This window comes from Mus musculus, chromosome 13 (genome assembly GCF_000001635.26).
Source record: "Mus musculus strain C57BL/6J chromosome 13, GRCm38.p6 C57BL/6J".
Lineage (NCBI taxonomy): Eukaryota > Metazoa > Chordata > Mammalia > Rodentia > Muridae > Mus > Mus musculus.
Window position 1 is genome coordinate 80,881,187 of NC_000079.6, and position 15,337 is coordinate 80,896,523.

General features: G+C 40.2%; 1 protein-coding gene across 6 annotated transcripts; it reads left to right on the plus strand.

Annotated features, from left to right (window-relative positions):
• Positions 1-2,197: 2,197 nt before the first annotated feature.
• On the plus strand, positions 2,198-14,856 carry Arrdc3 (arrestin domain containing 3). Of its 6 annotated transcripts, none has more exons than NR_153410.1 (8): positions 2,198-2,743; positions 6,220-6,301; positions 7,903-8,050; positions 8,910-9,012; positions 9,348-9,604; positions 9,876-10,038; positions 10,264-10,456; positions 12,184-14,856. NR_153410.1 is itself a non-coding variant. In NM_001042591.1 (8 exons), exons 1-8 carry the CDS (start codon positions 2,464-2,466, stop codon positions 12,238-12,240), a joined length of 1,245 nt encoding a protein of 414 aa, NP_001036056.1. In that variant the 5' UTR covers positions 2,236-2,463; the 3' UTR covers positions 12,241-14,856. The 6 variants fall into 6 exon arrangements, 4 of the variants coding, with proteins under 4 accessions (XP_030102942.1, NP_001036056.1, XP_030102941.1 ...); NM_001042591.1 differs by having other exon boundaries at positions 2,236-2,743; positions 10,302-10,456; XM_030247081.1 differs by lacking the exon at positions 2,198-2,743 and adding an exon at positions 4,483-4,604 and having other exon boundaries at positions 10,302-10,456.
• The last annotated feature ends 481 nt before the right edge of the window (positions 14,857-15,337 follow it).

The following is a 15,337-nucleotide window of genomic DNA, read 5'->3' on the forward strand; positions in this document are numbered from 1 at the left end:
AATGAAAATATACACAAGTACTTAGAGGTACCAGCATATTTGTTTGTTCGTCATGCTTTTGTGGCTTCAATAACTAGGAGGGGAAAGCCAAATGAATCAAATATACTTGTTTACACACTTGAGGAATACTATGTAACAAAACCTCAAAAGGAAAAGGGGACCAAAGGGAAATAAATGCAACATGGGTAAAAATTATTGGTTAAGGTTTAGCATGTGTCCATTACTAAAGTCTTTGAGAAGTCACATTAGACTAATAGCAAAGTAAATCTAATGAAGCAAAAGATCCTAGGAGCATCAAATAAAAGAGGGAGCAATACAGGGATGGTGTTGATTCCCCATTAGAAACTTTACAAACTACAAACAATACTAGGATCCTTTTCCATTAAATGCAATTCTCAGGCTCTTACATAGTGATCCTTAATTTTCAGAAATGTGATACAGTTCACAGCACCCACGTAGCCACGTTCACATCTATAACTCCAGTAACAGGGAGTCTGAGGCCACCGATCTTCTGGCTTAACAGGTTCCAGAACACACAATGCGTGCTCTTACATAGATATACATACATAAATAAAATTTAAAAAATAATGTAAATTCTCGTTGTGCCCACTTTTAACTCCACTCCTTGCTCAATCTTCTGTGGTGTCTAATGCTGAAATCCACCTCATACTGAAGGAAACTTGACATTCTAGCAAAGACGTGGCTGTTACCACTAGGGGGAGAAAAACACCAATAGTATTTGTTACCAACCCTTAGCCCAAGGGTTAGACACTTTACCTGGATTATCCACCAGGTGTCAACCAAGAGAAGAAAGTTGCCCCTACCCCCCACCCCGGACCAAATACACAGATGTGTAATTTTATGCATAAAAAGCTAAACTCTTCTTGGCTTTTCCAGTAATTATTCTTCACATAGTTATATTTTAGGTTTTTTTTTTCAGTTCAAGTGTCAAGTTCAATCTAACTAAACATGTAGATTTTTTTTCTTTTTTAAATAAAGAAAACAGCAAGATGAATGTGTTTAGTTTGTTGTGATTCGACCTATCCAGATTTATCATTCAAAAAAAAAATCTAATGTTTAACTATGGACAACCAACCCCCCACATTTTTTGGTTAGGCATAATACAGGATTTTATAACATAGCCCTGTTATGAGGTTATGTTGATTGTTAATGATCTATTACCCCCTAAATCCTGGTGATGTTTATGACTGAGTATTTTACTCAAGGCATTAAAAAAGGAGAAATGTGCCTGTATTTAAAGATGCAGCACGGCAATTAGCATGTTGAATTAAAAGTAAGGCTTAACAAAATTAAGCCTCACTTATATAACAAATCATACTTAAAAACCAAAAACCACCTTATATGCTTTCCTAAGGCTTTTCAGTCTGTTGTAAACAATGTCAGCTAAATGACTATGTTCAAACCGCCTCTTATGAGGTGGTAATTAGGGGTGTGAGCTCTATTCTTATTCCTGATACAGGAGTTGTAATCGAGTCATTCCCTGCAAAAGGAGCAAAAGGTGATGTCTTGAAAAAGGACTTTTTCTCCCTTCGAGGAAGTGGTCAGGCCTACACACTACACAGACAACTTGATTGGGTTTGATGCTGTAGGAGCTGAAGACGGGAGCTGCCTGGAGCATTGTTCTTTGGCTCCTCAGGCCTTGGCTTAGTCCATTGCCACCCAGCCTACAAAGTCCTGCTTGCTTTTGTTATTTCTATCCAAGTCAACAACGCTTTCTTCTATGAACAATATTTGTCTGCTTTTTATTACGTTTCTTTTGAAATTCATTAGCTCAGACTCGGGCCACCAACCGCTTGCCCAACTGGTTTCTCCCCTTCCCCCACGGCTCGCACGTCCTCCGGGTCCGCGGCCCAGGCGCACACTCCTGGCCTGGCGCCGCCGGGTCCCTCTGCTCAGCTCCGGGAGCGCGTGCGGGGCCGGCGCTGCGGCCGCGGCGGGGGTGGCGGGGGTGGCGGGGGTGGCGGGGGTGGCGGGGGTGGCGGGGGTGGCGGGGTGCCCGCCTGCCAATCGCAGCGGCCCATGCACCGAAGTCGGCGGCGCCCGCTCCACACCTACTGTACCGGGAGCGTGCGGCAAGAGCCGGGCGCGCGCCGCGCGGGAGGGAGCGCGCTGGAAGGCTGGCCGCAGTCGCAGCCTGCGCCTGCGCACTAGGGTTGTTTTTCACAAAGCTGCTCTTAAAGTGAGCTGGCAGCCTCCAGCCGCCCGTCTTTGTAAGGAGACCACTGAGACGAGCAGGAGCGTGGAGCAGCGGCTTCTCTGCTGCCCTGACTTTTTAAGAAATCTCAATGAACTATTTGTAGACAATCACTGATCCTGCCTGCATGATTTTTTTTTCTTGCACGGCAAAGACACCCATCAGTGTTAAGTGAAGATCACATCTTATATGCGATCTTGACTTTTTTTTTGGTCTTACATTATATTTTTATAGATTTTGTTATAATCATGGTGCTGGGAAAGGTAAAGAGTTTGACAATAAGCTTTGACTGTCTTAATGACAGTAATGTCCCCGTGTATTCTAGCGGGGACACTGTCTCAGGAAGGGTAAATTTAGAAGTTACCGGGGAGATCAGAGTAAAATCTCTTAAAATTCACGCAAGAGGACATGCGAAAGTACGGTGGACGGAATCAAGAAACGCCGGCTCCAATACTGCCTATACACAGAATTACACTGAAGAAGTAGAATATTTCAACCATAAAGACATCTTAATTGGGCACGAAAGAGGTAAGTTTTTAATTAGTCACTACATTCGACTTCTTTGCATGAGAACTTTAATCTCATTTAGTGCAGTTCTAATCGGCAGTTTGTTAAAGGTTAGCAAACTTAGAAGCTGTAGTTTCTCCTTGACGTTCAAGCGTGTTAAGCCTTAATCCATGCAGGCGTCTGCAAAGTGAGTGCAAACTGCACTTAACTACATCTGTAACCGGCTTCATATCTGCCATACGCACCTTACAACGTGTTTAAATGTGACTCCGTCGTTTTACTAATATTTTCAAATTCATTTGCAAAAGCTGCAGTCCGATATTGGATTTCCTTTATTTTACAATCTTAGATACAGAAATGAGCTCCAATAAAGAACTGTAGTGACATTTAAGAAGGTTGCTAGATGTATCTGATTTTGATATTAACGTGCAAACGACTTTGAGGACTTGATTATTGTTCTTTGATAAAGGGCTTCCATCCCTTATTTTGACATATGGCACCAACACCCCCACGTGTTTTCCCCCTATTTTTCCCAATTCCCTTTAAAATGTACATCAAGCATCGTTTATTTCAAAGAATAATGTCTATCATTATGCAAACTATTAAGTCAGTTTTAGAAGCCATTCGGGGTCAGTGATTTTCTTCTCGGAGCATCATGTCTAACTTTGGAACGTGGATTCAATGAAACCCATGGCAGACAGATGGAATTGAAAAGTATATGACACATCGGATTTGGGTTTGGGGTATAAGACGAAGATTGAAGCATTGTCAAAGGGAGAAGGGGTCCTGAGATTTGCAATCTGTTGTTTAAGTGCCTACATTGTGGAAATACAGGCGACTCCAAGCTTGTTTTTCTAAGTTTCCACCCTTTGTTAGAAGCGGTTCAATCCTGTTTCGGACCAGTTCTGGGGGATGGTGAGGAGGGGCGCTTGTTCTCCTCTCAGCAGATTGGTTACACGCGTCAGGTGGTGGCGATGACTTAATTCCTAGTCCAAGAAGAATATAATGTTAAAACTGGTTATGTAATTTGTTTCTCCTTTCTAATGCAGTATTTTAGTGCAAATACTGGCGACTTTTCAGATAGAGGAATACTTTGTTTTTTTTTAATATCTAAAATGTACATCCTAGGGAGACGTTAATTGAACTTAAGGCAAGTGGGAAATGGAGGATGCTTTAAGTTACACAGAATTAATGTATCGTCTTTTAAATATGAAGGCGAAGCCAATTCTTAGGGTTTACGCACCTACACCAGGGTATTCCAAATACTGAATGGTTCCCTAGTTCTTTTTTTGCAGCGTCCACACGGATGGGGCGTACAATGCCTAATGACAGCGCTCTCGTTTTTTTTTAAAAAAAAAAAAAAAAAGGGCAGGCACATGAATTTGCTTTTGAGCCTGCTTGGACGTTGCAGCCTTTAATGAAATAAGAAGAGACAAAGACTTTTGCCTCGAAGAGTTCAGACTTGTAGTGGGGGGTATAGATAGAGAGTTCTGTGGACAAACACTTGATCCATTGCACCACGATCTCACGGTTAGGATAACTACCTGCACCCTGCGAGGTGCCCCGGCAAGCCTGGCTACGCGTGGACGGGCTCGCAGGGCTGGAATAGTTTCAATGACTTCAAACTGGCAGCTCGCTCTCAAACTAGCCTGGTAGCTGAGCGCCCGCCCCAGGCGCCCGGCGATAGGCGGAGCAGCGTTTGTTAGCCTGTTGCTAAGGCGATGCCAGGCGTTGATTGGATTGGGCTGGTGGGGGTGGGGAGGATCAAGCCGGCTCGCGCCGGTTGGGGCGAGGCTTGGAACCGGCGTGCGCCGGTAAAGGTCCCTCCTGGCCCGCCACCTCGGCTTCTGGGCGCGCCCCTCGCCCAGCGCAGCCGCCGCAGGTGCCATTGCCTTGGGTGCAGGCTCGGTTCCCACCGGGGACTGAGAAACGTGCGGGCGTCAGGGTCGCCCCGGGGCTGGTACCTGTCTGACCCGAGGGGACGTGACAGAGGCTGGGCATTGCAGAGAACGCTGCGGCCAGCTCGGCCTCGCCCATTATTCCCCCCCGGGCCTTCGCCTCCCTGCCGCCGCCCCAGTTCCCCCCGGCTGTAACTGTGTAGGTGTCAGGGTGGCCTGAGCCAGATTGAACCGGTCACCGGCTGGGGCGTGGAAAGCGGAAGCGCGGCGCGCGGTGGCCCCGCCCCCGGCTCAGCAGGCTAGGCTGCGCGGGCGCGAGCGCCGCGCGACGTATGCCGTATGTATAGCGGGGCGCGCGGAGCGCGGGCGCGAGCGGGCGGGCCGGCTGAGAGCTGCTCAGCGCCGGTTTAGGCCGGTCCTCTCCTGCTCCAGTCTAGTTCTTGATTGACAGCCAGGCACTTGTTTACCACGGCGCGGCGGCCGCCGCTCGCCTCAATGAGACTGCTGAGCTGGCACAAAAGGGAACCGGGAGGAAGAAAGGGAGAGGGAGGCGAAGTTTGAGCGCCTTGGAGGGAGCGAATTGACGGGCCACGGTCCCCTGGCCGGTCCTCAGGGCTGACACTTAGAGGGGCTCCCCAGGAGGCGCGGGCAGGAGTGTGCAGAAATGGGCGGGTCACGATGATTTGGGGAGGAAAATCATATTTTGTATGTATTTTCAGTACTTAGGTGAAGTGTAATGATGCAGCGCCAGCCCCCACCTCCATCCCATTCTAATTAAAAAGGATTGCCCATCAAGTAACGCTAGTAAGACTTTGGTATATTACGGAGAAAGCCAAAAGGACCTTTTCACATTTTTGATTTATTTTCACGACACACACACACACACACACAAATGAATCCGAGCAGAAGAAATGGGTTAAGTGAAAGCTTATACCCCCACCCCGCCCCCGCCCAAGCCCCTACAAATGGAAACTACCCAATTAGACTTAAGGATGTTGAAAAAAATGGTTTCTTTGTAAGCATCTTTTAAATTCTGTGCCTTGTAATTAAACTTATAAAAACAGATTTCAGTCTGCTGCTAAAACCAGTTGAGTGTTGAATATTGTCTAAGTAAACAATTGTATTTAGCTTTTAAACAGTTGCTTACCCCTTTCCTTTTGACAGGGTCCCCTCTGGGTGGCCCTGAGTCCCAGGGGTCCTCCCAACTCTGCTTCCAGGGTGGAACTGGAACAGTCTTCTCTAGAAAGCCAGTAGCCATCAAAAACTGGCAATTTGAAAAGTATTCTACGATTTTTGTTTTACTCGCACTTAAGTAAACAACTGGTGGCCAAGATAACAGTGTAGTCCCACAACCTGGTTTTGATACATTTTTTTTAACTGTTTTTCTTTTCCACTAAAATAAAACATGCTATAAAGTATAACTATTCATCGTCCCGATTTGAGGAATGAAGAAAAATGGAAAGTAAGGATTTTTATTTTAGCCAGAGGAAATAATGAAGTTGATAATGGAACTCATAGCTTAAGATGAAAGCTTGTGGCTTCGATCATGAAGAACATCTTGAATAACAAGATTTTCTTTTCTTGTGTTTTTCATTTTAGATGATGATAATTCTGAAGAAGGCTTCCACACTATTCATTCAGGAAGGCATGAATATGCATTTAGCTTCGAGCTTCCACAGACGTAAGTATTCTAAGGAATAGGTATTTTCTATGGATACTTTTAGTCAAGCACGGTCTTATAAAATTAGATACTCCATATTTAAATACGGAGTTTTTAATTTTTTTAGTTTAAAAAAACCCTTTTCATTATAGAAACTTGATAGAGGAAAACAACATATTAAATAGGAGCTATTTTTAATCTCATGTGGCAAAATTACAGAAAGCACACTCAGTTGTTAGAATTTACAGTAGTGTTTGAAGCTTATAAAACAGTACTTAATTTAGGACTGGTGATTCAGTAGGTGCTAGTCAAACAGTAAACCTTCAATCAGCTGCTTATTATTCGCTGTAGTAGAAGAAAGCTGAGGCTCACTGGGTTAAAATTCAGTATTCTGTCTTTTCTTCTATTGTAAATGATTAGCAATAAATTTAGAATGTAAAGATAACACTCAAGGAGAGGTCTGTTCTTTAGACACACATTCCATAGCTTTGTATACAGAGCTACTGAGGACATTACATAAGCTATCATAACCTGGACTTAAAAGGAAACGTCTGTCAGAGCCACCAGAGTGGAAAGCTTGAAATACAGTACATTCTTAGCATTTTAACAGATTGTTGAGATAGAATATGTAAACATTTTTGCATAATGCCTCTTAAGACACTGGAGCCTGTAAACTGGCACCTGCATTGATCTAGAGAATGAATTTAGCTCATATCAGTTTATCAGGCCTTGGCTGTATCTTAACTTTGTGTTTACTCGTTCTGAATTAGAATTTTGTGTAGAGTTCATAACCATTGTAAAATAGTGGCACTTCTACCGGGATAATCTAGCCCTCTGGCTTGGAAGTAACAATGCTGAACATTTCTCTAATGGGTCAGGCTGCTTCTTAAAACATTTTATAAACACCAAATCCTACAATCTGGCCAAGTTGAGAAACAGTTCTGACTCTTTTGACATAGGCTTATTAGAAATATTTTTCTTTTCAAGCCTTAGAAAGTAATGCTAGTTAACAGCCAAGGGAGAGTTAGAATAGGAGTGGACAGGGGTATAAAGAAAAATTCCCATTTCTGTGAATTTATGAAAAAGGCAATTGTGAGAGTATCCTAGACATTTTATGCTATATTTAATTAGTTGCTATAAAAAGAGGCTCTAATTCCTGGCTAACAAAAGTAGAGCAGTATAAAGACTCTTTTCTGGATGTTTGATTAGGATCTAGGATTTTAAAATAGAAATAGTAAGGCCAGTTTTTACTTTTTTGTATTAAAATTTTTACCTTTTCAAGAATAGTATTTAACTTTCATAATTTTGCCACCAACATTAAAAGTAGGCTCTTTAGTTTAAAAGAATTGTATTCTTGTGGCTTTAAAAACAAATTTTCTGTTACATTTACCTCTCATCATTACTTGAAAATAAAAGATCTTTCCCCGGTGACTTATCCCTTTGGAAAGCTGTAAGAAATTTTACGTGTGGTACCTCCTTGATCCAAAAACAGCGCATGGTGACATCTTTCTATACGTGGTACCTTACAGACAGTTCAACATGCTAATGGTTTATTCTGATCTAATACTGAATTTTTAGAAACAGGCATAAGATTAATATATCCATCTTTATATTTTACACAGACCACTTGCTACCTCATTCGAAGGCCGACATGGCAGTGTGCGCTATTGGGTGAAAGCCGAATTGCATAGGCCTTGGCTTCTACCAGTAAAATTAAAGAAGGAATTTACAGTCTTTGAGCACATAGATATCAACACTCCTTCATTACTGGTAAGAACTGACTGAATTCTGGATTGCTTTTTAACTTAATACATAAAGAATAGTTACTTAATCTATGCAATCTCCATAGCTCTAATAAAGCAATTTTATTAAATTCCATTAAAAATGACTATTTTAAAATACAGTAGAAATAGAGCACACAAGCAAATGAGTAATGTGCTCCTATTTTTCATGCTGTGTTAAGTAAATTTAAAAGACCAGTATGTGATGTGAAGTATCTTTTACTCTGAACATAGCAATAACAAAGCCTGGTTTCTAAATGATTTGATGCACAATATTATCGTTTAAGACAATAACATCTACTCTTATTTGAAACTGTCACAAATCAAACTTTGTACTACATTGCATTCTTCCAATTAGGGATAGGTGTCAAGTGATGGGGAGTCAGCATTTTCATGAAAAAAAAATCTTCATTTCTTTTTAAATTGCATTTTATAAGACTAATTCAAATTTGGCTTCAAAAACTATTAGGTTTAAACAAAAAATGACATCTTTAAAGAAATAAAATTCAACCTTTAAATGGACAGCTTACTAAATTTTTACATTTTCAAAGTAAGATGTTACCATTTGGAATTACAACCAAGTTTCAAACAGTTTATGCAGAATTTGGAAAGGGTTTTTTTGCTTATTTTCATTAGTTTTTATTTGCACATGATGGGTTAAAACTTTGCTTTGGAGTAGGATGTAAAGCATTTTTTTTTCTTTATTGAATGGAAGTTTATATAAAGACAGAAGTTGGTGTCATTTAAAACCATTGACTAAGGGAACAAAATCAATTCTCTAATTTGATTTTTAAAATGTGGCATTTTTATGAGTTTGTACATTGATGTTTTTTCTCTATTTTTTACAGTCACCCCAAGCAGGCACAAAAGAAAAGACACTCTGTTGCTGGTTCTGCACCTCAGGCCCCATATCCTTAAGTGCCAAGATTGAAAGGAAGGGCTACACCCCAGGTATGTGTGAGGTTGAAGCCCCCAAAAAGCAATTTACTAAGTATTTGTGTATGCACATCGAATATGACAAATACCAACAGTAAGCACCCAGTCTTCCCTAGGACAGCTGTTCCCATTGTCTCTGTCCGTTTTCTTCTTACAGTGGGGGCTGCTGTTCTCTTGGGATACCGAGAGGGAGCAGGTCTTGTTTTAACTGGAAGTCACTTTGCTCATGTCCAGGATGGTTTCTCTGCCATAGAGTTATATGGGCTTCATAGTTGAGCTTCAGAGGTCTACACTTTATAGTGGGTGTTGGCTTGTTTTCTAATAGTAAATGTAACGGCTTCCCTCTGCAGGTGAATCAATCCAGATATTTGCCGAGATTGAGAACTGCTCTTCCCGAATGGTAGTGCCAAAGGCGGCCATTTACCAGACGCAGGCCTTCTATGCCAAAGGGAAAATGAAGGAAGTAAAACAGCTTGTGGCAAACTTACGTGGCGAGTCTTTATCCTCTGGGAAGACAGAGACGTGGAATGGCAAGCTGCTCAAAATCCCACCGGTTTCACCCTCCATCCTCGACTGTAGTATAATCCGAGTGGAATATTCGCTAATGGTAGGTGTAAAGTATGAAGTTTTTATGACTTAAAGTTGTGGGGTTGTAGTGTTAGCTTATCCAAGTATGGTTTTCGTAGTCCACTTAAAGTGGGGTGTAAATGTGTATGTGAAACTTTGCATTGTAATTCTACCTCTCATAAGCCTAGAACATGGCACATAAAAGAGAAATTGTGAAGAAATTAAAAGGAAATCACAGCTAATATGAGAATTAGGGTGTGTTTTAAAGACGGTTGTACGTGGAGTGCTGACCGAAGCTTCTGTCTCTGTAGGTGTACGTGGATATTCCTGGGGCCATGGATTTGCTTCTCAGTTTGCCCCTCGTCATCGGGACCATCCCTCTGCACCCGTTTGGTAGCAGAACCTCAAGTGTGAGCAGTCAGTGTAGCATGAGTATGAACTGGCTGGCTCTGGCCCTTCCTGAAAGACCTGAAGGTAATTACATAACACAGTTTTAAATGGACTCGAGTACTATTAAGACTTTCTCTTTTGTTTTGGTATATTATATTCCTAGTTAAATTGTACCTTTCCTTAGCACATGTGACCTTAATGTTAAGTTTGGTTATATGTCTCTCTTGTTTTAATCACCAAACAAATAATTACACTTTCACATGACACTTTTTTAATATCTACTATTCTGTGTATCTTGACATGCATAAGAACATGTTGTTCGAATTGCGTGTATCTTTCTCCTTCAGCACCACCCAGCTATGCAGAGGTTGTAACGGAGGAACAGAGACGGAATAATCTCGCCCCAGTGGGTGCTTGTGATGATTTTGAGAGAGCTCTCCAAGGACCACTGTTTGCTTATATCCAGGAGTTTCGGTTCCTGCCCCCACCTCTCTATTCAGAGGTAAGCACCAAGGCAAATAACAATGTACTGAGTCTCCGAGGAAGCAGCAGTAGACGGTTTTAAAAAGGCTTTAGCAAGACAGTTGCTTCTTGATTATCTCAGGAGTAAAAATTTAGAACAGCTTAAAAGTTACAATTGTCAAAGTTTCTAACTTCAACACGTAGGACTTCATCCAGGAAATAATATGACCTTCAAACTCTAGTTGATTCATTAGCATTTTTAAGAAATAACCTTATAACTTTGTAAACATTAATTAAATATCTAGAATTTATATTATTCATAGTCCTCCAATCTAGTTTTTACATATTTTAGCATTCTTAGTCATAAGAAAAGTTAGCATATTTCCAAATGACTTTTTAAAAAACACAGCTAAATTATTTATGCTCTTCATGTTGATCACATTGGGCACTCGTGAGTAAAGATAAGCACTTTGGATAATCTCACAAATTAGTTAGTGAAAAAAAAAAGATTCAAAGTGAAATCCTACTTTAACAGTGTTAGGAAACAGCACTCAGGTAATGAGGAGTTTATTGGCGCTTAGGTAATCAGAGTGCTTCTCTGAGAAAGATGATTCTTAAAGCTGAATTTTAAACTATGACTGGCCCTCCAAAGATGGGACTGTATAGGCAGGAAAGGCAGGCCAGAGGAAGGACAGAAGGGGCTTTCTTACATGACGAGCCAACAGTAGACATTTTTATAGGACCTTTCAAATTGACCTTGATAACCAAAATAATTATAAATCAAGAGAATCACCCCCTGGATTATGTAATTTATTCCACTGTCTTATATGCATTAGACACAAAGGATCTTGTTTTTACTTTGCCACCAATTGCTGTGAACCATAACTGGAGACATGGTTCCCTAAAGCCATCCTCATCGACTACAGGGTACTCAGAATCTGCTCTTACACATTTCTGCTTAGACATTTTCCTGTCTTATTGTGGTCTATAAAATATGTGTTTGATTATGAAAATGTTCTACCATTTCTCACAAATTCTATTACTGTATTTTTATTCTTATATTTTTTTATTTTGCTTCTGGCTTACTTTGAGTATTCATAGCTTTCATGGGGAAATTTTTTAAATGAATATATAAATAGTATTAATTTCATCTAATTTTTCATAAATTCTGCCCATTTCAAGATGATTATAAGTTACTTTAAAACTTGTACAACACTAAAATAGCTCTGGAATGTAACTTAACTACAAGACAACTGGCTGTTTTCTTCAGAGATGTGTATTTTGTGGAAAACTTGTGAGGTACTGTGGGTGTCTGACATTTAAGTTCAAATGGATCAGACTTGTCCAGAAGACCCTTAAGTTTCACAGGAGCCAGAGACCCTCAGGAAAAGGTGCACTAGCCTTTAGAACAAGAACAAAAGAGTCACTTTACAAAGGACATGAGCGGTTTGATGCTATATTCCAGTGCTATATCTGAGTGTACGCACCGCTGATGTTGAGTGAAACTGCCCTGCTAAAAGAGAGCCCGCCAGGAACTTGTGTGCAATTGAACTATTCATGCAGAACTATAATGCTAGTAGTACCCTTGCGTTCTCATGTAGCACTTCCGAGGGAGGGAACACCAGTGTATAATTAGCCTAAGAAGTTATGTATAGCCTCTGATTATATTGGTTATATTTGCTGATTGTTACTGAAAAGCAGATAAGTGTTGCATTCTTCCTTCACCTTACCAAGTTAACTTTGTAAATTTTATCTTATTCCTACTAGATTGATCCAAATCCTGATCAGTCATCCGAGGACAGACCATCATGCCCCTCTCGCTGAAGCAACACTTGACTGAGTCAAGTTGACATGGGTTCTGAACTGTATCTCTTCCAGCTGAGGACAGAGAAGTATCTTGGAGACACGTTTGCAGAGGAAGTGGAATTGCCTTTGCCCAGACAGATGGCAAACACATGAAACAACCAGTGATCATGCTTTAGAATCCTACAGCATCATTTGGGGCTGTTCCAACATGCTTGAAGATCTGAGCTTTCCTTCTTTAAAACTGGCACATGTTAAGGGCAGTCTTCTTAGCCTGTGGTCATCCGTGTCAAGACACCATTGCAAAGAAGGATGTTGTCCTTCCTATTTGAAAATTTGCACATGCTCAATGCTTACATTGTGCAGTTCAGTGTCACTACAGCATTTTTTTTCCATTTATGCCAGACTCTTGATACTCTTACAACTTGTTTATGGTCAGCACAACATGGAACAAAAGAAAGCTTTGAAAAACTTTGACATTAAAAAAACAAAACAAAATGCACTGACAGGTTTTTTTTCTTAGTTTTTTGTTTTGTTTTGTTTTTTGGGTTTTTTGTTTGTTTGTTAAGTTAATGTAGCCTGGACTCTACCTGCATATGCACATGCTCAGAATTGTCCTACTAGGCTGACCATGTATCACCTCTTCAGCTTGGATCCTACTGTGGATTTATTTACAAACATCAAATGCCTTCAAGCCAATCCTTTTGCTGTATGTTTTGCAGCCTACTGTAGTAGATAAGCAACAGATACAAGGAGAAAAGAGACAAGAGGAGGAGGCTGACAAGAGACTTTGTATGGCTGTTGTTTGGTTTTCTGTGAGAGTGTTGCCTTTCTACTATTGATAGCAGAGCAGCCTTGTGTTACTGACTGCCTAACATCACTCAATCTCAGGTGAATGCATCACTTGCCAAACTGTTGGAATGCCGTCTATGTTTGTTGCACTGTTATGTTGTTGTTGTTGTTGTTAATTGTTGTTATTTGGTTGGATTTTTTGGAGAGGGATATTCGGAAATGGGACATACACAAAACTGATAACCCACCCACATTCCCCTTTTTATCATTACATATAAGAAGAAACAAAGCTCAGAGTGGAGAAAGACAGTAGGGCGGGCACCAGCAGAGGCAAGGGCTGTTGCTCTGGAAAAATATTTTTATTATTTTAAAAACGAGTGGAAGCTGCCCGGTCACTAGGGAAGGGAGGGAAAAGTGCATTTATTTTTATACAGAGTTACTTAATTACCTCCAAAACACATATGTTGGAAATCAGTTTTGCTGATGCAAGGTACTTCAATAAGCCAGAATATATCAAGGTCATGATGGGGGAAGCTTCATTTATACATTTGCTCAAGTTTGAGAGAATAAAATCCCAAATTTGTTTCCAAAGTGTGTAACTTTATAAGTAGAAAAACTAGAATGTTTGCTGGGATAAGTAGCTTTAGTTTGTACACGTGTATAATATTGTTTTTCAACAATTTTTCCTGTCATCTAAGAAACATTGATAGGTCTCTAGCTTTGAGTATATATAGGTAGAGCAACACATGAGTAAATTATTTTTAAAGATAATTTATGGTTGGATTGTAACCATATACTAACATTCATGAAACAACTAAAACCCCCACCTTCTCAAAGTACAAAATAGAGTGATTTTGTAAGAGTTGGCTTGTGTTCTTAGTGACACCAGCATCTCTGATGTTACAACATCATGTGTGAGATGGAGCTTGTCATCTGCCCACCTTGCCCTCTGCCCCACAGTTACAGTGCCTGAGAAGACTCGGAACGCTGGCCTGGTGCTTGACCTGGTTAAATACTGTCTTAAAGCTTCATACAAAATAGGCTTTTCCATAAGTGGCCTTTAAGAAAACATGGAAGATAATTCATGTTTGAAATAATGCTGACAGGGTGAAGAAAGCCCGTTGTAAAAATGAATCGCGTTTTAAGTGATTCAGTTAAAGGGTTTGTGCTCCCATAGCAAACTAATACTAGATAATAAGGAAATGGGGTGAATTATTTTTTTAATTGTTAAATCATTTTGTGAATGTCCCCCACCCCCAGAAGAAGCTGATGGGATATTTGGCATAAAGGGCATTTGGTGGTTTTGTTTTCGTTGGTAGGGATTGTCTGAAAACACCTGACTCTGTGTTATGTCTAACTAGGGAACAATTGTTGGTGTGCATGGCCTTGGGCACTCACTACCATGTTCGACAAAGTACTCTATTAGCAAGAATGACCAATATTCTGATTAATTGGCACTGGTGACAAAATTCTTTTACGATTTGGCAAAATAAGGTTTTACTTTTCCCATTAATTATTTCTTTACTCTTTAGAGGCATTATACTTCTAAATATTGGTCAATTCTTGACATAACACCTGAGGGCCACAGTCATGCTCTAGTATTCAAGATAGCTTCCTAATTTTTCATTTAGGAAAAGTCAAATCCAAAATGTTTGAGAAACAAAGTGCAATATTAAATGTTTGCTTTATAGATTATATTCTATGGCTGTTGTAATCTTTTATTTGGTGCTGAATATGTCCTTGTAGGCTCTGTTTTAAGAAAACCATGTGGGAAATGATTTAACTTTTCCTATTGCTCTTCCTTGTGGAAAATAAAAGTGTTTTTTTTTTTCTGTTTTTGTATAATTGTTTGGCAGTTTATTTGAAGTTTGGTCAAATTAGTGATGCACTACATTCAGACATGATTAACATTACAGTTAAACTCTTAGATACTTCTGAGTGCTTTGTTTCTAAATTGGAAATTTACTGATGGAATTTACTGAGGACTTAAAAGATGTGAATTAAGTCTTAATGAACCAAATGTAAGCAGGTAATTTAGATACTAGTCCCCAACCCCAAACACACACACACACACACACACACACACACACACACACACACCTCTGATAATATACCTTGTCCTAACATTATAGGAGGACCTACATTATACGTTTAGTTGAAAACCACTGAACTGTTTTTCCAAATTTTAAAAACAGCAGTAAATATTTTTTAAAAATGGGTCTGACTATTAGAGTGATTGGCAACCTTAAAAGTCCTTTTGGAATCTAATTTTTCTTGTTCATTGTTTACACATACATATAAGAATATATTTATGTGCCTTAGAATG